This window comes from Diabrotica virgifera, chromosome 3 (assembly GCF_917563875.1).
Source record: "Diabrotica virgifera virgifera chromosome 3, PGI_DIABVI_V3a".
In the NCBI taxonomy this organism is placed as follows: domain Eukaryota; kingdom Metazoa; phylum Arthropoda; class Insecta; order Coleoptera; family Chrysomelidae; genus Diabrotica; species Diabrotica virgifera.
In genome coordinates, this window is record NC_065445.1 from 14974337 (window position 1) to 15001050 (window position 26714).

At 31.6% G+C, this 26714-nt stretch overlaps 1 protein-coding gene across 1 annotated transcript in view; it reads right to left on the reverse strand.

Moving 5' to 3' along the window:
* Positions 1–26478, reverse strand: part of LOC114327132 (succinate dehydrogenase [ubiquinone] flavoprotein subunit, mitochondrial) — a 50166-nt gene extending 23688 nt beyond the window's left edge. The window contains exons 1-3 of the mRNA XM_028275642.2: positions 26266–26478; positions 20424–20691; positions 16884–17112 (exon numbers count right to left, since the gene is read on the reverse strand). Of these exons, the coding sequence (XP_028131443.1) occupies positions 16884–17112; positions 20424–20691; positions 26266–26328 (560 nt within the window). The 5' untranslated portion in view covers positions 26329–26478. The remainder of the gene's footprint in view (positions 1–16883; positions 17113–20423; positions 20692–26265) is intronic.
* Between the last annotated feature and the right edge of the window lie 236 nt (positions 26479–26714).

Below are 26714 nucleotides of genomic sequence, written 5' to 3' on the forward strand. Positions count from 1 at the left end.
TTTTATTGTATCTATAATCGTGGAAACTGTGGATACATCCTCTGCCTCCTTATCATCACCTTCTGGTTCTGGTAGATTATACAAAATTAGGTTAAACGATTTCTGATGACGAGCAATTGATTCCTGAACACAGTCCTCGAACTCCATTGGGCTAGTTCTCGAAGACTGTTCCAAAACCTCAAGACGCTCCTCAATCGATGCAAATCTGTCTGACAACTTAGAAATTAGATCAGTCAGTTTATTGAACTTATCTTCGAATGTACAGCAACCGTTACAGACGATTCTTAGTGACTTTGATTTTGCCCTAGTTATTCTTATAACCTCTTCCTGTGCAATATCTAGACATTGAATATGAATCGGTAAATTGCACGACATACAATTAAGCGTATTCTTATTGTCAAGCTTTGTCGTAGCTTTGAGCTACGTTGACGTAAAGTTTTCTTGCGGTATCACATACCGCATGTCAGTGTTTACGTTTTTATAGTTAAAAGCAGTCTAGTGCAGTGGTCGGCAAAGTGTGGCTCCGGAGCCGCATGTGGCTCTTTGGCTCCTTACGTGCGGCTCTGGCACAAATATCCACGGAAGGCGTTATAATATTTTCATTAAAAAAAAAAACTTGGTAGGAAAAACATTACCTACATCTTATTCTGATAAATTAGCTTTTATCAAACTTACAAACTTTAGCATTTGTCAAAAATCCTCTTAAAGCTACGATAGCTAAATTGAAATTTCCTCCTTTTGGAATTGGCATTAATAGCTTTGAAATATAATTTCTGGATTTAAGAACAAGGAGGTATGACGCTCTAAATTCGAACGTGTTTGTGTTGAATCGGAAATATTGGAGAAGAAAAAAATGTTCACAACACAAGTGGTCTACTTTGAATGACCTGGAGAAGGAAGACAAGATCATTTTCAACACTTGGGATAGTATTCCTGATTCTTATGATCAGCTTAAAAAGCTCACGTTTGCTGTTTTTTCCCTTTTTGGGTTCTACATATCAATATTTAAAAAAAAAATAGATTTTGAGCCAAAATTTTTGTAAAAAATATAGTTTTGTAGAAAATAAAACCATTGTTCTCTGATAAAACCTTACAAAACGAAACGTTTCTACGATGATTATTAACGAAGGTTTCGCCAAAATCCGAAAAGCACGTTCTAATTTTTTGGGGGGTTATGGATGGGGCTAGGCGTTTAAAAATTTTTTTGGTCGAATACTTTTTGATGTAGAACATGTGGTTTTTTTTATCTATGGAATATCGCTTAGAGCATTTTTCACTATCTTAACCGAATTGATCCTTTAGTTTTATTTAGTGTAATAAAAGTTTGCTGAACACACAGATTTGGCTCCCAATTTTTTTAAATAGTTATAATGTTCATTTTGGCTAAAAAGTTTGCCGACCACTGGTCTAGTGTATTCTTTCGCTATTAGTATGGCAGCAAGTTCATCCAGCTGTTCTACTTTCAACCGCTTTTAATTTTATTTGACTATTTTTTAGTTACCAATACTAAAGTTTTTTTATAATTCAGTTTATAAAGGATTTTGTAAGAACATCACCATTTTTTTAATATTATGCATGCATTCACAATTTCTTGGAAAAATAAAGTTTATTTTATTTGCAGCAGTATTTTATTCTACATCAGTGAGAAGAATCATTCCGTAAATGATGTAAAAAACAAATACAGTGATATAAGTCAAATTCATATTGAAAACAAAGGAGAATAGGCAACGGTATAATATACCGCATATCATAGTCTACGTCCTGAAACATCCACGTCAAAAGTTAAGGGTTAATATTAGTCCACGTCAGAGATTGATCTCTAAAAAGGAGAGGAACCCGCTGAAAATTGCTGAGAATGTCAATTTTGGTACCCGACCCCAAAAAAGATGCAACAAAGTTTGCCATTCCCCGGATTTCCCCCTAAAATCCACCTTGTATTGGGTTACAGATCAAATTGCTCATAAATCTCTTGATAATTTAATAGATAATATGCCACGTAGACGTCACGCAATAATTGATGCCAATGGTGGATTAATTTGGACTTCAATCACGGTAGAATCCAAAATGTGCATACAAAAGCTGCACTCTTCACCTTAAAGACGAATTGTGATATTTGTTGATAGGACACTGTGATTAAAAGATAACGATTTTTAACGTCGAGTTCGATTTACAACACATTTGATGTAAAAAGTTGATATCGCTCGCGTAAAGGTAAAAGGTACCCACTCACTAAGAAGGAAAAATGCGCAATTATAAAGCGGAAAACACACCAAAGCGATAATGGCGCGATAGCGTTCACGATAGCGATCGCGATCCAACTCGTCTGAAGCAAACAAGCAGACGAATTAATCGCGATCGCCATCGTGAACGCGATCGCGTTGGTATGTTTTCCGCTTAAGTCTGCATATTTGCAGTAAGGTAAACCCGTACTCTCCAGGCCGACATACACCATTTACTTTCAATTTAGAAGTACGGTTAAAGTAAACACGACGTCAAAAAGATATTTTATTAATGACAGTGGCGTCTGTTTGTAGAAATATACTTACTTTATTTTTAATTTAAACAGGGATAACTTCCGTAAAGCTCTAGGAATTCAGTAATAAAATCTCTCGACATGGTCCTTAGATCACTCATGGTTATTACTACACAGTTTGTTTTCTTATAAAACGCTCAATAATATGAAACATCCAACGAACGGTAGTACACCACTGACTAAAAATGAAACATGCTGAGACTTGTTTTGCCCACACACTGTCGTTCTTCCCTGTGCGATGATAATTGCACGCGCTAAAAATCAAGACGATCCTGATTTCTAGAGGCTGGGTTGCGCATTCCACATTTTTCGCCATATGCTTTTTCTCATGAGCATCTTACAGTGCGTCACAGTTTTTCGATTTCATTCTAACGCACTAAATTGTATGTGACAGAAAAAAACGCACGTCGGTGATTACATTTCATCGGAGACATTTATAACATTTATTCTAGTTGTCAATAGATGGCGCTATAATCGAAAAAAAATTTATTTACGAATTATATAATATATCTACGAATATAATCTGTACAATTTATAAGACTATACAAATCAAAGAAAATACCATTTTATAAATGCAATAAACACAATTGATTTGTTTTTATGCCAAATTGCAAATAAAATGTGACAACTGTCAGATTTAACTAAAATGTCATGTCACTAAAATGTATATTATCACGGACTTACTTTTTTTTCTATCATTTGTGACCCACTGAAAAATGCTCATGAAAAGAAGCATACACACACACTTTTAACTGTACCCCGTACCATGCACATTCCAACCTTCGCGCTTCCTTCTTAGTGAGTGGCCACCTTAAGGCCCGGCGCAAATTGAACCTAAGCGAGACACAACCTGCGCCGGCGGAACGGGTGACCCGTGCATTTATTTTTCTAGCGCACCGCATATTGATCACAACCCAACCCAACCGTTGGCTGTCGCTGTGTAACGGTTACTTTTGATACCGGTTCTCAGTGGTACTGAGTGCAAATACTGATTACAAAATACTGATGTATCTGGTCCTTGTACTGAATTGAGTAGGCAACTTTAAATCGGTATTTCCGTACTTTAAAGGGAAGCGTCCACAGACCCGCATCGTACGCATCGGATTAATTTTTCATACTGCGTATCGGCAGCGATCGGATTGCCGATGCCACTACCTGCTAGGGTAGAAAAATTTCTAAGGAAGACTTTAAAATTGGTTGTTTATTTAATTTAATAATTATTAATCTATGCATATTAACTACATGTATTAGTATGGTAAAATATGATATTTTAATGTATCTGTTTAGTAATAAATAATCCGCAAAAACGTAAAATATATAGTTATTTTTTAAATATCTACAAAACGAAACATGCTAGGTACATACAACCTGATATCAAAAGAAAGCCTGTAATATTTACTACAAAATACAATACTAATATACAGGGTGTACCATTTAAAAAAATGAAAAAAAAAATTGTATTTGCAAATAGTGATCACATTGTATATTATATTGTAAAAGATATTAAATTATTTAAAAATGACACTACAGTAAAACCTCGATAGAACGGACCTCAATTTAACGGACTTCGGATATAACCGAAAAAAAATCCAATCAAATGTTTAAAAAAATTGAATGCAAAAAAATATGAAAAATCGAATTCTGGAAGAAAAATCAGCAAGGACAGGACATAGAATCCATCGGCGCTGCTAACACAATGGATTGTATGGATTGACTGATATATTTGTGGGCAAATCTCGTACACCTAGACTTATATTATTATAATATAATATATTATATTATAAAGATATTATAAATCATCTGCCCGTTTCATATTATACCTCTAATAAGGTATGGTTTACCACAGATATTTTCAAAAATGGTTTTTAAAGGATTTGTACCTTCATCTGCAGTGAGAAAATCTCAAGAGAAGAAACTGGCAATACCGCCAAACTGGAAATGTTGATTGATTCCTGCTCATTCCCTTGAAAATATTCTATGTTCAGGAGATGGCAATTTTAATTGTATGTTTTGCCAAAAGATACATCGCTTATTCAACTCATGGATCAGTGAATAATTTTTGCAACCAAACGAATATATTGCAGAAAGTTTTTAGAAAAAAAATTTGATTGATTTTGAACCAATTTTTATATAACGGACTTTCGGCTTTAACGGACATCGCGTCCCCCCAATTAGTCCGTTATATCGAGGTTTTACTGTACTTATACTGGTAAAACTCTCATATGTCGTTTTAAATATTTCGAAAATTATTAACTTAAGACCTATAAACCTTACACAAACCCTACATGTTTTTAAAAAATACATTCAAAAATGATTTTTGAACATTTTTTTTATCGGCATAGTAATATTACAGCTTATACAGAAAATTATAATTATACATTTGAATATAAAGGAATACACAAAGCTGTTACAATTTGATTTAAATTGAAAATAGTAACTACATCAGTAAAAGTTTCTTTAAAGATTAATCTTTTGCCTTTCTGAAATCAGTAAAATACTTTCTGTGGTTTTCAACTACTTGTAACACACTTTGCTTACTTTTCATCTTTTGTGAGGGTCAATGAAATGTCTTGCATCAATTTTACACTTCTCTCAGTAACATCATTAACGAGTCTAATATTTTTTAAAAAGTTCATTGCTTTAAGATAGAAAAATGTGTGGTTTTTTTTAACCGGAAATAATTTTCATTGTTTTCATAGATTCTCAAGATATCTTGAAAAAGACCAATAAACACGAAACATTCGTAATATTTATATTTTAATCCTCATAATCAACTTATCATGGCCTGTAATATTTTTTTGTGAATAGACCTATACACTGTGTCCGTAAAGTATGGAACAAATTCTTTTTAGATAAACAGAGCATTTTAAGAAATAATCCTGAAACAGGTCGATTTTTGATTTTAATGTACCGTATTTTAAAATGCTATTCTAATATACAGGGTGAATTACTTTCGAGTAATGACGTCACCGTCATTTTTTTTTAAATGGAACACCCCCATTTTGTCTCAATTTTCGGATTACTCTAGCTGAGCTGATTCCAAAAATGTATCACATGTTGATTCAAATTGGTACAGGGTGGACAAAAATACAATAGTTTTGTGTGTGCTCATAAAGTAACGCGTTAATTAAATTAACAATATCAAAAATACTTATTGTCTAGCGGACACAATATGAAAGAAATTATTTCTTATCAATTTAAAAGAAACATAGTAGGCTATCTGTAGGCTTCTGTCCGCTAGACAATAAGTATTTTTGATAATATTGTTAATTTAACTAACGCATTACTTTATGAACACACAAAAAACTATTGTATTTTTGTCCACCTTGTATCAATTTGAATCAACATATGATACATTTTTGGAATCAGCTCAGCTAGAGTAATCCGAAAATTGAGACAAAATGGGGGTGTTCCATTAAAAAAAATGACGGTGACGTCATTACTCGAAAGTAATTCACCCTGTATATTGGAATATTATTTTAAAATAAGGTAAATTAAAATCAAAAATCGACGTGTTTCAGGAATCTTTCTTAAAATGCTCTGTTTACCTAAAAAATAATTTGTTCCATACTTTACGGACACAGTGTATATAAAATAAAAGTTAAAACCAAGTTTACTTGTTTCTTTACGGAAAAGACGATCGTCAAATGGAAATAGCTGTAGATTAGTTCTTGCTCTTAGCTCCCACTGGACCATGCGAAATTCCGAACAGAGCGCGTGGGGTGCGTCCACTGATCGGCATTCCGAATGACTCATCGGCATACATCGCAAAAGTTGCCTGTCGAAGCAACCCTTCGGCGTTGCCATTGATGCGATCCGTAGGATGCGGATCAGTGGACGCAGTTACATAAGTTTTTGTACAAGGAAAACTAAAATCCGTTGCGTACGATGCGTCCGATGCATACCATGCGGGTCTGTGGACGCTTGCCTTAACTCGTAACGTTTTAAAAATATCTTACACGTCCCTAGTAGTCGTAGCCGTAGCGGTTTGACTTTCGAAAACATTGAATTTGATCATAAACGAGTGCATAAAAAGATATGTTACACTGAGTATTTTATTTCTACACATAATACCTTACATATTCAAAATAATCTCAGACTTATTTAATAATCCTACTACTGATCGGTCACAAAAATTAACACTATCTGCATATTTCGTTTTTAATTTTTAAGCATAAACAAAAATGTAATATGCCGACAAGTTGAATTTGAGGGTAATACGATATTTTTATCGATCACGGTTTTAAGTAACATGAATCATTTTTCGCCTTATTTTTCTAATAATGTGTTATTGTAAAGGCATAACTTTGATTATTAATTTCGTATCGCCGCTTATTTAGTCTACCAAAAGTTATCAGAATTTAATGACAAAGTCAAAGCAGTTTTGATGACTCGGGGTTTTGACTATGCCAATATTTTTATTTATCATAATAAATTGTACTTAGGTACCATCCGTATTCATTTCAGATACTTACGTAGGATGGGTTCAATTTGCGGTCTCTCGCTTATAAACGTGCTTCACAAAACTGTCCACGCAGTTCGCCGGTGCAGGTTGTGTCTCGCTTAGGATCAATTTGCGCCGGGGCTAACTGACATTCAAAAGTGCCGGTCGCATCAAGCGTTATTTCTGAGATAACGGTTCATTCTACACAAGTGCTTATAAATATTCTTCTTCAAAATCATATCGGCTACATTTCTTGTTTGAAACATTTTTTTCTACGGCGTACAGATTCTTGGTAAATCGATGTATTCAGTATCACAATACAAGGAGGCTTTTAGGGGGGAGCCTGGGGTAGAAGCTTTTTGCATGGTTTTTGTTATTCCAAAATTAACATTCTCAGCAAAATTCAGCTTGTTCATATGATTTTTTAGAGATCAAATCTCTGACAACTGGACTAATAGCTTTCTCTCTCCTCTCTCTCTCTCTCACGCGCTTTTTTTACGATACAATTCCGACAATAATTTATTTTTTCGTATAACACGAATTACAGTCTCGTGAAAATCATTTCAAAATAAATAGACCGAATAAATTGAGTGAAATAGCTTGATGACATAATTGTCAGGAAACCTACATGCACATACATTGTATTAATCATAATAGCTTCTATCATTTTTAGTAATCGAAATGGTAAGTTTGTCCTTGAAAACAAAATCTATTTCACATGCAACACCTCATATTTTATATTTTCAAGGGATTATCAGATTTTTATTTTTCCTTTATTCACCAAAATGAATAATTATTCTCTTAACTAGCTGATTTATTGCTCATAAATTTTGATAAAACAACAACTAGGTGAATAAGTTAAATAAACAATTGTGTTAATTAGCAACAAGATATTTCGTGGAAATTACAAAAACACATGTGGAATTCCACAGAAAATATTCACTTTTTGGTATTTTTAAAGCATTGATTTAGAAATTTGGGCACACCCTTGCGACCAATTGTTTTTATTCTTTATTATTTAAATCTGAAGGAAAAAATAGTTCCTCCAACCGAAACGAGGGTAATCATGTCTATTTTGCGAAATTTCAAAAATTTAATGAGTGAAAGAATAATGATTTTGGAGTGTAAAAATGTCGCGACTTAAAATCGCTGTAGAATCTGTTCAAAAGCACCTAAAAACCTTTTTAAAAAAACAAAAATGAAGACTTTTTGTATAGTTTTAAACTAATGCTTTGTTTTTCTCTTCACTCTCAATCTACAGGGTGAATTCTACATATTTAACGCGTCAATTATCTCGAAGACGTGTGACGGCAATATAATTTTATCGTCTAGAGTACGCCAATGAATTAAGTAAAACGTGTTTTTGTACCGTCTCGGACGATATAAAAGTCAGAACGAAAAGCCTAGTTGATTATTATTCTTGGAGCGTTGATCGAAGAATAATAAACAACAACGAGGTATAAGAGGTGAGTTATCCCGACTATTTTCCGCCGTCGTTTTGGTGTGTTGAACGAATCCGACGGTTTTCCTTTTGCCTATCCTTTTACGAGCGTTGATCGTATTTCCCTACATGTCTTTTCCGCTGGCGAGCTGAGCGAGCTTTCCTCTCCTTATATGTCCGTTTCATATTAATAACTGTAATTCCTAAATCCACGCGATCGTCGGTAGTATTCATTCATGTACCAGATATCGTCACATCAATCCGAACCTAATGTTTGATACGTAGGCTATAAATATATTTTATTAATGAAATTAACAAGTAGTAATTAAGGCTAATTATCTTATCATTTGTAATGTTTTGATTCTAAAATAAATGTCTTGAAAAAAAGCTAATCTTCTGTCTTCGGCTAAATTTTTGTCCCTGCTCGGGCGCCAATGTAACGCGGTCATTGCGTTTGTTGCTCCAGGTAACCGTTTATCTGAAAATCTAATGAACTTTCTTATTTCAAATAGATCACCCTGTATATTTTTCAGTTTTCTAAGTCCTTATGAAATACTGATTATTTTTCATCTATTAAAAATTAAATGAAAAAAGAAACGTCGAAATCCATAAACAAGAACCAGAGATACAGTTAACAGCTCCTTCTCCTTGAAGCTTTGTGAACGATTGCGTTCAAAAACCAATATTTTTCGAATTAGAACATTAAAACTTAAAAGTATGTTGCAAATGACGCTAATTATATCTCTTAATTGTTATAAAGAGAGCTGCTGTGAAATTAATATAATAGTTATTTATGATATAAGTGTTACAAGTACAATTTTAAAGCACGCATGTGAAAGTGCTTCGCTCATTCTGCAATTCAGATGAGTGCCTTAAAAATGTACTTTTTAACTCGTATATCATACAATATTTTTCTACAAACGTCTTATATATCAACAATTATAATTTATTCATTCTCAATTACAGGACAATACCTACAAAAACTTTTACTTGAACTTGACTGTCATTCCATTTTTATATTTTTCTTGACATTACATCAAAACTGCCTATACTGTCAATACCATAACAACTATAGAATAACATCTACTTTTATTGTTGTATATTCTAACAAATTTTAATAGTTTTTTTCTACAAACGTGTTAAAAATGCAATAATACAACTTAAATTAAATTTTAAAAAACCTTCTAAAAAACCTTTTTCAAATTGCGCAAGTTGTACTATTAATATTAATGTTAATAAATGAAATATAAATATTTTGACGTTTCACCATTTGACAATTCACTTTTAACTGCAGTGCCTTAAAAATTTTAAAGCACTAGTGCCTTATAAATTTTAAAGCACTAGTGCCTTATAGGTCTGGATCCCGCGTATGAAAAAAAAGTTGATTAATAGCAAGCTGAAAATTTGTTAATAGCTTAAGGGTGTCTAGTCGGACAAACTTTGATATATGGGAACACTGGAACAGGGGAAGTTTTAATTGTGGAACAGGTTAAAAATTTGGAACGGTCAGACCATGAAAACGGCACATGTATTTTGTCCGACAGAACAAACTTAAACTCTTCGAACAGAGATTAAACTCCCATGCAAAAATCAGACTGCTATTTATCACCAAATGGGCGTTTTAATGAGTGGAACATGTAGAATATGTCAAATTCCAGGAATTATGACAGGTGATAAATAGCAGTCTGATTTTTTCATGAGAGTTTAATCTCTGTTCGGAGAGTTTAAGTCTGTTCTGTCGGACAAAATAAATGTGCCGTTTTCGTGGTGTGACCGTTCCAAATTTTTAACCTGTTCCACAATTAAAACTGCCCCTGTTCCAGTGTTCCCATATATCAAAGTTTATCCGACTAGACACCATTAAGCTTTTAAAAAAATTTCAGCTTGCTATTAATCAACTTTTTTTTCATACGCGGGATCCAGACCTATTAAAGTAGCATTTTTAACGCTCCTATGGAGTGCTAAAAATTGCATTTTTAACACGGTTGTAGAAAAAAGATATTAACTTCGTCCCCAAGTCTCCTAGAACAACTTTTTTAAATGGTTAAAAAGCTGTTCTAAATGTTTATAAGCAAAAAATCGAAATGTTTTGCAAAATGCTTTTGCAATATTTAAAAATGTTTTTCGTTTTTCTTTAATAATATTGATAAAATAACAAACCTTCTTCTCTGACAAGCTACCGATAGAACTACTGTAACTTCATTACTTTCTGACTTATAATTTCTTGCAAAAAAAACTAATTGAGATCAATAAATAACTTTGAGCATATATTTAAACTCCCACAAGACCCAACATTCCATGTATTATGAAGATTTTAAGTTCATTTTTAAAAGTATTAACATTTATATAAAAAAAATTTCTGACTTATTTTGTCATTTTTTAAGAAACAAATTAATAACGATAAAAACATTTAAAAACAACATTTTGAAGGTTTTTATAGGACTTAATCAATTTTTTACTCTCAAATTTGTTTCAAATGATTCACTTTTTGCTGATAGACAAAAAAAGGAAAATTGACTGTTTTTTACCTTAATTTTCGTGTCACCACGAGTGTTGGCTCTTACTCGTGATGCACAACTCGTGTCATCGCGCATTAATACGTATTGAAGGTGTTAGAAAAGCAGAAATAGAAATTTAGAATTCAAACACAAAAGTTCGGTCTGGTTGCATATAAATAAAATTTTCCATATATAAATAAAACATTAGACGCACTTTTGAAATTTTAATTAAGATACAAAAATATGAAGGGCATCGCGCCAATTATTTCTACGTTGGAATAAACGAGACATATGTATGTAACAATTTTATTGTACTCACTTTCATGCAATGTAACTTTCAAATTATAATTTCAAAGGTTGATTGTTAGAGTCTGCTAAATTTAGTTCAAGTCTTGAAGTAAATACGATATGAACTTGATTTAAAACAAATCAAACGAAATGATTTATAGTCTGATCAAATAAAATTACAATACACGTAAATAAAAATAATGTATTTTGGTACAAATTTTATATCAAAGTTTAGGTGAAAACAAATATTTTCAAAAAACATATAAATATGATTTATACAGGGTGTTTAGAGGTGATACTTTATAATACTTTAACGGTGAATAGAGGTCACCGAGCCGGTTCTAGATATACTACATTTTTTGCCCTGTCGACTTTTATAACCGAGTTACAGGGTGTTTAATCGTTTTTGTCCATTTCTTTCCTAAGCCATAACTTTAGAACCACCCTGTATATTTTTTTGATATTTGGTACACATATGTCTCATTCAAAACCCAAACGACCAACATACTAACCATAAGAAAAATCCAGAGCACAAAAAGTAAGTTTAATGGTTCGCTTCCATTTTTCGGCCAGACAATTTTATGACTTTAATTTTGAAATTATATTGAATTTTTTAAGAACTCATACATTAAAACGCAGGTATTATTAACTTTTAGTTATAAATTATTAAAGTTAATGAATAAATACTTATTCTAAAAATAATCAATACTCATTTACCACATTGGAACGACCCAATTACTAATGACAAGAAAAATCCAGGTCCGGATTAACAAAAAATATAAAGTAATTGTGACCTTGAACCAACACCCTGTAAATTTTGAAAATTTGTCTGCGCATTTTCAAAGAGCATAAAAAACTGTGATTAAAGGTTCATTTTAATTTTTTCGCTGTTGATTTAATTACATCAATTTTGGAATTATATTGAATTTTTAAAGAACTCTGAGATTGAAAACCAGATATGTATTATTAACTTCTAATAATTTAATGTTAATGAGTCAATACTTATTTTAAAAATACTTAATATTTATTTACTACGCTGGCTTCATGGATTCTCTGGACTTGTAGCTGTATGCACATCATTAAATATTAGAATTGCGAGAATTGGGATGTTTTAATGATTTAGTAAAGAATTAAAAAAACAGCTATATCTAATAGAAAAAATTCGTTTAAACAATTCAACAATTTAACATAAATTAAAAATATTTTAACTATAACAGTTGCTCAAAATGTCCGCCATTTTGTTCGATGCATTTCCTTGCTCGTTTTAAAATATTTCGAATCGATTTTCTAATTATGTACATTGGAATTGTTCTTCATTTTTCTGGCAGCTTCTTGTGACCTTGACAGAATTGGACGTAGTTATGCAGAAGTGATCCATTCCACAATTTCTTAAAATATGAGTTAAGACACAAATTTACATCGGTAAAATTGGGAACTAAATTATGCTGAAATGATCCAACTTTTTCTATGCAAGACAACAATAATAATAGTAAAATGTCCAACCTTAAACGCTCTTTTAGCTTTAATCGATTGTGCAGTAATGATTCATGCTACTTGAATATTTAAATATTTTTAAGAGTAATTTACAAAAATGAACCAAGACACATGGATCATTATTGCGTTTTAAAAATAATTTTAAAACGAGGCTTTATTTTTTAAGCCAAAATGATCCAAGTGGCCCGAATCATTTTTACAAAATTAAATAAAGCCAATAACACTAATGTATTTAACACCGTAATGATTCAAAAAGCTTGAATCATATCATCAAATGTTATTCTCGCAATTTTCTTTGGTCATTTTAAATGCAGAAGTGTTACATTCCATAATGCAGTAATATAACAAATAAATCCAAGCGGCAACAACGCAACGCCAGCCAAGATCTGTCCAAGGTGCTGCTTGTGATTAGAGTTTTACATTGACATCAAACGATTTAAGATTTTTAATGTTGCCAGATCTAACAGTAATTACTATAAAATATTGATTTATAAATTTTTGAGCTGAAAACTTCTTTAACGACGTTGTGCACTTTTTAAATAGAGAAAAAGCATTAAACTCGCGACTGATGATCCTCTTAAAATGGGTATGGAATACCCAAATGATCCATAGCTGGGTATGGAAATGAACTAGATTTTTTCTATGGATGCTATACAATGTGCAACTTCTCTCATTACTTACAGTGAGAAAAGTCCGCCATTGCAGTGAGAAATATTTTTTCTCACTGGTTCAGCGCCGGTTTACATACATAATATGATCGCCATTTCCATGGTAACTCGCACAATACAAACAAAATTATTTTTGTCACACAGAATCTATTCAAACTTGTCAAAACTTATCAAAAATTAACTTTTAAGACTGTTCAACTGTGAATTATAGTTTTAAATAAATAAAGTATATAAATATTAAGAATATTAAATACCTATGTGTATATATGTATTTTATTTCAATTTAGGCATATAATATACCTAAAAGCATTTAAATTATTTAATTTTGAAATTAGAACTCTTGACAAAAACGCATCCATAGAAAAAGTACAGTGTACAACACGAGAGAAAATTACATATTTCTCCCTCACTTGATTTGCGGCACTCGCCTCGTGCCTCGGCTCGTGCCAAAAAACTTCTGCGCTCGTGAGAAATATGTATTTTTTCTCTCTTGTTGTACAATATACTATTCCCCTGGAAGAAAGTTCTACAGAATAATGTTTCTTCGTTCTAAACTTAAATATTTCAATGTTTTTATAATGTAAAGATATGTTACCAAAAATAAATCTTAGTTTTATGTACAGACTTTGGTAAAAATAAATATAATTTGACAGTAATACATACAAACACCGCTTTGGATCATATCTGCAAATAATAAAATTTGCTTTGTACCACAAGAAACATAATTTTTCAGAAATGATCCAAATGTTTTTTTCATTTAATGAAAAAAATAAATATACTTTATTTTTTAAAATACGCACATAAGATGCAATCAACACCTTAAAATTACTTGTGCATATTTAAATTAATAAACATAGTTATTTCAAATTGTTATATTAAATTTTCTTTAAAGTTAATTATCTCAAAATTATGTTAGTGTGGGATGGATCAATTCTGCATAACTATGTCCAATTAATCAATATGATTTCAAAATTGCCGTAATTAAATTATATGCGCAAAAATTTGACATGCACCTTTTAACGCAGTTTTTGATGCTCTTTTAAAATATTTAAACAAATTTTCAAAATTTCAATATAAGTAAATAAGTATTGATTATTTTTAAAATGAGTATTTATTCGCTTAACTTTAATAATTTATAACTAAAAGTTAATAATATCTCCTTTTTAAAGAGTTCTTAAAAAATTTAATATAATTTCAAAATTAAAGTCATAAAATTGTCTGACCGAAAAATGGAAGCGAACCATTAAACTTGCTTTTTTGTGCACTTTTCAAATATGCAAATAGATTTTCAAAATTTGAATATACAGGGTGTTGTTTTAAGGTCACAATTACTTTATAATTTTTTGTTAATCCGGACCTGGATTTTTTTTAAGGTTAGTATGTCGGTCGTTTGGGTTTTGAATGAGACATATGTGTACCAACTATCAAAAAAATACACACGGTGGTTCTAAAGTTATGGCTTAGGAAAGAAATGGGCAAAATCGATAAAACACCCTGTAACTCGGTTATAAAAGTCGGTAGGGCAAAAAATGTAGTATATCTAGAACCGGCTCGGTGACGTCTATTCACCATTAAAGTATTTCCGTTTCCCAATTAAACACCCTGTATATCGGGAGCATTGTTTAAATAATGAAAAAAGTGTCATATTTGCACACAATTTATTTCTTTAACTGCTGCGGTAATTGATGTTTTTATGAAGTTTTTTACGATTTTTTTCTGCATAGTCAAAGGAAACACCTTTTATTAACACCTACTAAATTGATTTTGACCCTTAATTTATTTAAATAATTATAAATAAAGCTTGAAAACCAAATTTACAAAACATTATTTTTTTTATTGGTAGGTACCCCATTTTGACTATTTAAAGTACGCCTCAGCGTGTTTAATTCAACTTCCAAAAACGCCCGTGTTTTAAAGTTACCATGGCAACATCAACAGTTTTAAATATTGATCTGACCTGACAGAAGTAGTACATACGTTGTAAGGTCAAATAAATAAAATATGAATAAAATATTACTATAATAACAAATGTTTCAAAAGCTTTATTCAAATATTTAAAATTCTTAATCTTTCAAGTGAACGTGAAAAGTACCTACAGTTGGTATTGTTTGAAATATTTATACTTCGGTTTTTTACATCAGAGGAAATGCTGTTCAAATTGGTACTACCGACGTTCTCGGAAGCCAATGAGGTTGAACTTCCATTAATGGCACTCCCAATAATGTTTGAAATATTCTTCTTATTGGTAATACTCTCTTCAACGTAACCAGTCGCCACAGTTTACTATTTAAGTAGTAATCAAATTAGAACTAATTTTTAAGCAATACCCATACAACCAGTAATAACAATTAATCTTATGTGACAGATTGCAAATTAATTTTTGTTTTTCACATTTCCATAACAACGAAAGGTATACTGATGTACATCACAAATTTAACCATTGTACATTATTAGCTCTTATTTCGGTTTTTTGTAGTATTCGTGGATAACTGACCTTTAAAACATGTGCTCTTTTTCAAGCACTCCGGCTGTGCCGTCGTACTCGATAAATCGCGCGTGTTTTAAAGACCTCACTATCCACTTACACTTTAACATACTCATTTACATACATTATAAATAAGCACTATAAAATATTTTTTCTACGACCGTTTAATAATATGCTCATTATTCACTATTTTTGAATAGATAATAACACCCATTACTTTACCCGTGAGTAATAGTTCATTACTCACGGGCTGAAGTTACTCACGGGTCATTACTCACGGGTTGAAGTTAGATTCAAGTGGTGCATGGCACCTTTAATATACTTATTATTAGCAAATAAAATTACTTAAACTTTATTTAATAAAATAATCATTGTAATTTATATCAACAATTAACTTCGAAAAATGTTTAAAAGATTTTTAACATAATGGATAATGGATCAGTATATTTTTTACGTTTAAATTTCAACATTTGACATTTTAAGATTGACGTTATTAAAAGTAAACATAAACAATGTGTACTAATTTCGTAAAAGGGTTTATGAATATGAAATTTATATCAATGAATTGTGTTTTACTTACTGTTGATTATACAATAGATTTTTATTGGGAGCATAAGTTCTTTTTCATGTAATTGCCTAAAAATATCGTATTTTTAAAAGCCACCGCCATTATAATACCACGACGCTAGTGACATTTCTATGATTCTAGCAGTGTTGCCATAGTTATATAAAATATGCTTTCTTATGAAAAATAAAATCTTTCGATTTTAAATAATGTTAATAGTTGATAATTATATTTTTCTACTAATCAAAATAAAAAAGATCGTAGAAAAAGTACATTATTCTATTCGCATGTAATGGCTATTACTCACTCTGATGAATTACGACACTCGCCTACGGCTCGTGTCGCAAACTTCATCATCGTGAGTAATAGAAATCATTACATGCTCGTTGAATAATGTACTATTATTCAGCACGAAAAGTAGCGTTAAGTTACCAATAGATGTTCTAAAGATAATTTTACTGACTCACCTGTGGGCTTGTCCACCTTTTCCAAACTTCAAGGACTGGCCACCAAAAGCTCTTTGGTAGATTTTTCCTTCTTGTGTTCTCGAGAATGGCATGCCAGCGTTTTCTAATTCGATGACAGCCTTCGGGGCTTCCCTGGTCATGTAATGAATAGCATCCTGGTCTCCAAGCCAATCGGAACCCTTCACTGTATCGTACATGTGCCATTGCCAGTTGTCTTCCTCCATGTTACCTGTAAATAAAGTAGAAGAAAGCATGTATTCAGGGCCACTTTATCCATTAGGCAATATAGGCAGTTGCCTAGGACGGCACATTATGAGATCGCGGCAAAAATACTGTACCAAAAATATTTGTATATAAAAATTATGGATCTGGGTTCCGTCATTAAAGAGTATGAAGCCCTTTCAAATTACTTTATCGCAAGGAAGCCAAAAAATTGTGCCCAAATAAAACATACAGTGCTAGTCAAAAGTCCGTACCCCCCCTCGTATCTTTTGAACGGTTATACCTATAATAGTGAAATTTGGAGGGAGAAAATAAACGGACGTAAGCTTCTTAACTAGTTATGACAGGTGACGTCATAGTGACAGATGACGTTACAGAGCCACTGTGACCGATAATTTTAAATGGGACCTTATGGCAAGTGATACCTCGTATGAAAGGTATTTAAAATACCTATTCAGTCATACTAATTTTGTTTGGGTTTAAGCAAATTTTGATGAATAAATGAAATAAATATAAAATTGTAGTTTCGCATTTAATTAATAAAAATTCAAAATTCCGCCTATGATTACTTGTCAAACAGGTTGACGTTGACGTAAAAACTACTAGAAAATTAAAAAACGTCAACTTTTTTGACAAAAAATCCATAGGCGGACATTTGAATTTTTATTAATTAAATTCGAAACTACAATATTATATTTATTTAATTTATTCACCAAAATCAAAATCAACTTAAACCCAAAAAAAAATAGTATGACTGAATAGGTATTTTAAATACCTTTCAAACGAGGTATCACTTGCTATAAGGTCCCATTTAAAATTATCGGTCACAGTGGCTCTGTAACGTCATCTGTCACTATTACGTCACCTGTCATAACTAGTTAAGAAGCTTACGTCCGTTTATTTCCTCACTCCAAATTTCACTATTATAGGTATAACCGTTCAAAAGATACGAGGGGGGGTACGGACTTTTGACTAGCACTGTATATAAAGAAATAAGAAAGATAAAAAGAAAAATTCAATTTGACGAGGGGGCCGATGATGAACTAAACTTTTTGGCTAGTGATGAGATGAAAATCCACATATTCTATATTATAATCAACACTCTGATAAGAGACCTGAATAGACGTCTGGAATCTTATCGATTTATTTATCAACGTTTTCGTGTTATTAACAGATTTTCCAAAATTAAGCAATGAAGAAATTATTAAAGAAGCTGAAAATCTGATACAAAATAAAGACGACCAAGATACATCTTTCATACATGAATGCATTCACTTAAAAAGAGTCATTTGGATACCACAATACAATCACCAATTGGCATATCTTAATATTTAAAGAAGAGTTAGAGCAGTCACTGAAGGTGGATATGAGCTATTTCCTCCAAATTCGTTGAACCTCCATCGATTTGCATGAAAATTGGTGAGTGGTTAGACGATATCTCAAGGAACAAAGGTTACATGGTGTCAACTTACGCTTTTACCCTGGGGGTGGATGCCACCCCTTCTCGAGGGTGAAAATCCTATTCTCATGCAAAATCAAACTTGTTTTGTGTATTTTTAGAGAAGTTAGGTATTATATGGTATTATTAAACATTTTCAAAAAAAAATAATTTTTGACACTATTTTTGCAATAATTCAGCAATAAATTAACAAAATTAACTCTCATTTTACAGGATTTTTTATGCTCCTTCAGTAAAATTTTCTTCAGTAAAATGTCAGTTTTCCGGCAATGAAAATTAACAAAGTTATGAAAAACAAGTAATCAAATAATAATTGAATTTAATTATTTCAATTACGCAAATGCTCATAATGTTGCCCTCAATTATTGTCAAATAGTCAATGGGCAACATTATGAGCATTTGCTTAATAGAAATAATTAAATTCAATTATTATTTGATTACTTGTTTTTCATACCTTTGTTATTTTTTATTATCTTGTAAATGGTAGGGAATAAAAATTTGAAATTTTGCATGTATAACTTTACACAACTTTACACATCCTATCAAAATAGCTATCAAAATGACAGTGTTGCCATTTAAGAAAATCAACGATGATGTCATATCTCTAAATTGGGACACCCTGTATACATTATTATTGTATGTCAAAAATGACAATTTGAAATAGGAATCGACGGTTCTGAGCATTTTTCAAAAAAACAATTAGTATTTGAATTATTGAATTTATTCCAAATTACAGACATAACTTTGTTATTTTTTATTATCTTGTAAATGGTAAAGAGTAAAAATTTGATATTTTGCAGTTATGTATAATTTTACACACCCTATCAAAATAGCTATCAAAATGACAGTGTTGCCATTTAAGAAAATCAACGATGACGTCATATCTCTAAATTGGGACACCCTGTATACATTATTATTGTATGTCAAAAAGGACAATTTGAAATACTAATTGACGGGTCTGAGCAATTTTCAAAAAAAGAATTAGTATTTGAGATATTGAATTTATTCCAAATTACAGACTCACTCTGTATATTGTTTAAAGGTAAAAAATTACATTTTTAATCTTTTGTGTATTTTGTGGATTAGATATTGTTGTCATCAAATTTGTCAAACGCAGTGGATACCAGATAGTTGAAAACCAGCAGTTGAGCGTCATGAGATAAAAGAAAGTTCGCTGGTCTAATATCTTGATAAATTTATGTGATAATTTTAGAATATTTTCCATAAAAAAGTAGATAATGTATGTAACTTATTTGATTTGATAAACATCTGACTAATATGTCACTTGTCTTGTTTAAAGTTTTACAGTGCTGCCATGTCATCAAAAAATTCTGAAAAGTCATCTACTTTTTTTTGTTTGTATGTTAAATATTAGGTATGGTCATATGGTATCTAAAAATAAATTGGTTAAGTTTTGTTGCAAAGCTGAGTATAAATCCAGTGTTAACAATTTGATAATATTATGCTTGTCTGATTTCTTATCATTAATTTGGTATTGTTTACTTGACACTGCAAGTTTTGGTATTTAGTTAGATTTGTTTTGATAATATAAAATATGCTTGTTTAGATAGTCATTTAGGTAATGTTTAAATAATTATGTTGCTTGATATTTCAGAATAACATTTTAATAGTATTCATTTTGTAATAACGCATGTTTTTAAGCACCTATACTATATTCCTTTCAGTAAAGTAATTGTATTATCTAATATTTAATTTTGTACAACCTTACACTACTCTAGAGACAAATCATAACCATTTTTATTGAAATTAAACAGTTTTGTGCTAACAGCCAAACCTAAGCAATTAAACAATATCTAATCTATACATAATGTTTGATAATCGTACATTAAAAAACTCACCTAATGCTGCATTGATACCACCCTGGGCAGCCACAGTGTGCGACCTCGTAGGGAACAATTTTGTGATGACAGCAGTCTTAAAGCCCTCTTGTACCAAGCCATAGGCAGCCCTAAGACCAGCTCCTCCAGCACCAACAACCACTGCATCGTATGTGTGATCTACAATGGGGTAAACCTTCGACACTGAGTCGCTTGAACTGGCATTTTTCCTGTCGACTTGGATGTGAAGGTTCCTGGTAGCAGCTATGGGCTTAACCAAGGAATTTAGCTGTAATTTGAGAAATAAAAATTAGTGTTGAATCAAAAATAATTGTTTAAAATACTGATAGCTGTAATTGCGTACAGATTGGCGATCATAAAAATTATCATACAGAAGTAAAAACTTCTTTTGTATATTGGTATAAAAAGTTTTATTAAAAAACATAAAAGTCCTCCAAAAGGATTTGCAAAACGTTTTCAATCTGAATCAGATCATCCTCAGTGCGTTCTGCTCCGTAAAAGAAACTAGCAACTTTTTGAAAAAGGTTACATCGATATTAATGGTTTACATAATACTTAAATGATATTTGTAGCGACTCCAAGTCGATGTTACAAGATGAAATGTGCTAGGAGTGCTCAAAGGGCAACATGGTTCCCTGCTCGTTAAGAACTTGTGGTTCTTGCCAGTTCAATGGACACAGACCAACTCCTTACTTTGAGCACTCCTAGCACATTTCATCTTGTAACATCGACTTGGAGTCACTACAAATATCATTTAAGTATTATGTAAACCATTAATATCGATGTAACCTTTTTCAAAAAGTTGCTAGTTTCTTTTACGGAGCAGAACGCACTGAGGATGATCTGATTCAGATTGAAAACGTTTTGCAAATCCTTTTGGAGGACTTTTATGTTTTTTAATAAAACTTTTTATACCAATATACAAAAGAAGTTTTTACTTCTGTATGGTTTTTTAACTATGGTATACAGCCAGCTACGGGGACTTTCCCATTGATTTTGTTTTAATAAAAATTATCTCCAATCTGTATTTTTTTATTTATAATTGCTTTGGCATAAACCAATTAGCTACTTATTTTTTATTTATATAATATAAAAAAAAGCATTTTTTTTATGATCCAATATAAACAAATTGATTGTTCAAATTCTCACACCTTAGGATAAATGTTATTATGTTAGTAAAATGTGTCTGTTTCTGTTTAGTGCATTTTTTTATATGTATATTTTTTTATTTTTTTTATTTATATTTTTTGTTTTTTTAATGCTTTATTTATTTAGTCTTTTGTTTAGTTTTAATTCCTTTTTTTATTGTTTTTTTTTTGTTTATCATTATTTTACTTTTTTTTTAAACTTTTTTTTTAACTTTTTTTTATTTTTATTTCTTTTTATGTTAATTTTTTTGTGAACACACAATAATATTTTGTATCACAGAATTGCTTCCAATGGTGTTAGTTTTTTACAATTTCATTTTGCAACCAATTAAATGATTATACAAACATTGATATAAGTTAATATTATTACTAAAAATTATACAATTTAGTTTGGTTGGCAAACAGAATTTGAGATTTACCATATCTTCGAAAAATGATTCAATGTTCTTATTTCTTGAACATTCTAGGATTACATGGTTCATATCACTAACTTCTCCGCATAGACAATATGGGTTTTCATCCAGTCCTAGTTCATATTTGTACAAGGAGTTCATATTTGTACAAAGGAGTCATAGCATGATTAGATCTTAATCTGTTTATTGTAACAATGAAGTTTCGTTTTGTTAATCCATAATCATGAAACCAGCTTTTCGATGGTATGTTATTTTGGTGGCCGACATAGTTAAGCCCTGTCACTGATGAGTTACCTTATATTCCTGCTGCCACAATTGTTTTAAATGTGAAGTAAACTTGGAGGTAAGATCTGTAAATGGAACAATATTGGTGGTTAGATCGTATCCTGTGTCAGTGGCTGATTTGGCTAGTGTATCCACTACATCATTACCTTTTATTCCTGAGTGTCCTTTAATCCACACTACAGTTATTGTTTTCCTTTGTTTTGTTGCTTCAAAGTTCAGTTTTAACATTTCTGCCTCTATGTTACTAAGGTTTTTCGATGATTTCAGGTTTGTTATTCGGTCAACTGCACTTTTACTGTCAGTGAATATAACATGATTCTGTGTGTTTCTGGACTGGACGTATCTAAATGCTTTTGCTATGGCAATTATTTCAGCGGTATATATGGAACACTCATCTGGTATTGTTCAAGCAATCTATATAGTGTAATGGGTAAGATTATTGTAGCTTTGGGTTGTTCTTCTTTAATATTAGGCCGGCAGCTGGTGTTTTCTGGTAATTAAATATGTAGTTAAAAATATTTATTTATACTTAGGTAAATACCGTTAAAGCAGGACATAATATTGTGTTAAAATTAATTTGATCAATTTTTTAATAACATTTAACCTCACAGGGACCTCCCTCTTACCGCATTAATAACTGATGTAGAATAGCTTTTATAATTAATCTTGTTATTGTTAGAATTACTGATACTAAAAGAACTTTATAAAAACACAGTTAGATCTAAAATTACTTTAGGTATACAGTTCAAAACTTTTAAAATTCAGCACAAAATGCAAGCATGTCCCCGCTCTTTTTTTATTAAAAATACAAAATCTAAAAATATTTTTTTAACCGAGTCTCTTCATTAGTACACTTATGCTTGGAAAATGAATTGCACAACACAACAATTAAAATACTGATACACTTAACTCATTGTCTCCTTCTTCCGTATTTTCTTCGTCACTATCATCGCCCAATTCAATAATAAATTTATTTCCACCATTAATGTGGAAGTGCCCAATCTTCTTATAATATTCTTCTACTTTGATCACTTTGGCAATTCTTTTCTGCCAGTCTACTTTGGTAATATTGGCTACTTCTTTTTTAATTATCTCAATTACCTTTTTGTCAAATTTAGGAAATGTATTTGAACGCCTTATACTTGGTTTTAATTTTCCCCAAATTAACTCAATAGGATTGAAAACAAAAAAGTAGGGGGGAAGTCTCAATATAGTGTGTCCATGCTTTTCGGCAATACTCTCTAGAGCGTATAATTTTCTAAATTGCTTCGTGTGTAGAACTTCAATAAGTTGTTTTTTCGTGTAAAAATCTTCGAAATACAAATAATTTTCCATTAAAAAATTTTGCAGGTCAGCTTTGAAGATGTATTTGGTATTTTAGTGAGCTGTCGGGAATGATAGGAACCGTTATCAAGCACTATTACGCTGTTTTTCTCCAAGTTTGGGATCAGCGAGTTTTCAAACCAATCTTCAAAAATGTCAGCTTCCATATTCTTGTGGTAGTCAACGTTACAATCTTCCATTTTCTTCCCACATAATTTTAAAGCATTCGGAACCCATCCCTCACTTCCTCCGCAATGTACAATAATTAGCCGCGAGCCTTTATTTGCAGGCATTTCTGGTATGCACATGCTTGAACCATCTGTCCATCCTTTCTTAACTGTATCGTGGGTATCATACCAAGTTTCATCTAAATAATAAATTCTCCTATTTTCTTGCCTATATTTAGTAATTTCTTCTAGGTATATATTACGTCTGTTGACTATTCTTTGGCTTTCCATTAATTGCTTGACGTTTATTTATTTTTTTTTAACTTAAAGCCCATTTTTTTATCCAATTTTGAAGAGTTTTCTCACAGCAGTTCATATTTCGACCGGTTGTTTCCAATTTCTTTCTTATTATTTCTATTGTAGGTATTTCATTGCTTTTGTAGCAGTCTTATATTGTGGTTTTGAATAGTTTTACGAGTGAAGGATTTAAAGGTCTTGAAAATTTGTAGTCACATCGTTTCTTGCGATGATAGGGTTCATTTTTAACTATTTTATATACATTAGAAAGTGGAATTTCTGTTAAATCAGAGGTGGCTTGTGCCAATAGTGTTTCATCGAAGCCGAATTTCGTACGTAGATTTTTGTATACATTCAAACATACTTGCTCTGTTTCTGCATTTAAATGCATTCGAATATTCTTTACGAGCTCTTTTTTTTAGTAATTACATTCACACTAGCACTGGCAATTTTTACAATATCAGCGTTATCGTACGCGATATTTACATTATCCCACGGGCGCCATATCACTATTCACATTAATTAAATTACAATAATTAACACTTGACACTCTCCAAACGAAATACTAAACCAATATTCAAAATAATTACAGCAACAAAACAATCGTATCACTTAACACACGTACACTCCAGTACTAACACACTGCTAGCTACCGAACTAAAACTAAGATTTTGCACTAAACTTGTGAATAGATATGCGGGAGGTCTGACCGTAAAAACACAGATGCTTCAAAGGGCCGCTTCTTAAACATTTGACCTAATATCTATATTTGAAGAATATCATATTTCACCGGCTTAAAGCTATTCCACAGTATTTTTTACTTGGACAATAGCTTAAACTTGTAATATTTAGAAGAGTTTGCATCATAAAAATCACAGCCTACTTTTCCATTCAACTTGGATCCGTCAGTATATATTATATATTTGTGTTCCGGCCATCTTCCATTAATGGTTTCTAGAAAGTTTTCTTTTAGGTCCAGGTAGTATGTTTTTGTATGTTTTGAAAAGAAAACATGGGGAGGTTCAGTGTAGATAGGTATAGTTTTATTGATTGACAGGGAGTTAGAGATTTGTGCCATTGTGGTATAGCTGTTTACTAGGAGTGGAGTAGCTTTTGAGTGCCAATATGGATAGGTGAGTACTAGCACAGTGAGGTCGTGAATGTTACGAAGATAGCTGGCTTCTTTGGATATGGCTTTAGCCATAAATTTATTACGAATTAGCTGCCTTCTGAAAGATAGTGGAGGTTCTACAGATTCGACTTATAATATTTATTGGAGTAGATTTAAGATAAAAAGACATATTCTCAAACTTGTGTCTTTCTGGATCTCTATTTTGTTTCGGTGAGTATGTGCTGCTGTTCCATATAGGTGACTGCCATAGTCTAATATACTTCTAACCATTGTTTTATAGAACAGTAAATAAAGCGGTATTTGAAGAATAAATAAAGCAACCTGAGATATAAGATGCTAAAGAAGTAAGTTTGGCCTGTTCTCTTCTATAGAACGGAAGCATAGATGTTAACACCAGCTTCTTTAACAAAGTTAACGCCTTTGAAATGTGGTGCCTATGCCGAATACTTAGAATATCAGAATATCATGGGCAGAGAGAGTCAGAAATGAGAAACTATTAAGAAGAGCAGGCTTTCAGGATAGCGAACTTTTTGATTATGTAAAACGTAAGAAGACTGCATACTTAGAGGACCTTACGACAAGCACTATACACTTTTCAGCAACTGGTACTCGAAGGAAAGACAGAGGTTAAGAGAGTCTAGGGCATAAAAAGATGTCATGGCTGCGTAAGCGTAATATTCTCCACAGCTATGAAATGCTTCGTAATGCTGCTAAAAACAGAGTAATTTAATCTTGACTATCTAACATCTCACCTGACAAGACAATGTACGGTGGACGCCTGGGCAGAAATGCACGGCACCTTAAGAAGAATACTAATAGCAAAGCAAACATTTATTCCTATGAATTATCTATGGTGCATTTAAAATTGTGGGCTTGTCCCCACAATAGATAACGCATGGTACAATAGATAATATTGTACAAGAAAACCAAAAGTTGCTACAAAATTAGAACTTATTATGTCACGATTCATTGTTACAATGCATATGCGCTTAAATAAGACCAAAAAAATGTTTGTTATTTTTGCTAATCTCATCGCATATTTTAAGATTATGTAATAAAAAAAACTGAAAAACCTACCTTGATTGAATTTCCTATTACATTTTTTAGACACGCCGCTTGAAGTTTTAGTATGCTACTCATATTTAATTGCTTCTTGAATTAATTAATAAACCGAAAATCCCGCACTGTTTTTAACCCTGTATTTGTCTGTTTTTTTGGTTAATGCAAAATGAAATAATTCATTTTAAAGTCGATAAATTTCGGTGGTGCTGCCATCTAACGGTAATATTTTGTAGTACTATTCAAATTATGAAAATTTATTTATCACCTGGAGGTCAGTAAATAAGATAAAAAAAAAACAAAAATAAACGGTGTAAATTTGGACTTTATTTGGAAATTCTTAAGCGTTTATAAATAACAAATTAACAGTTAAAACGAAATTATGATAGACTTAAAAAATTGTAATTTTTTATTCTGTTAAAATTTTGTGATTTATGTTGATACCAGTGGCGGATCTACGGGGTGAA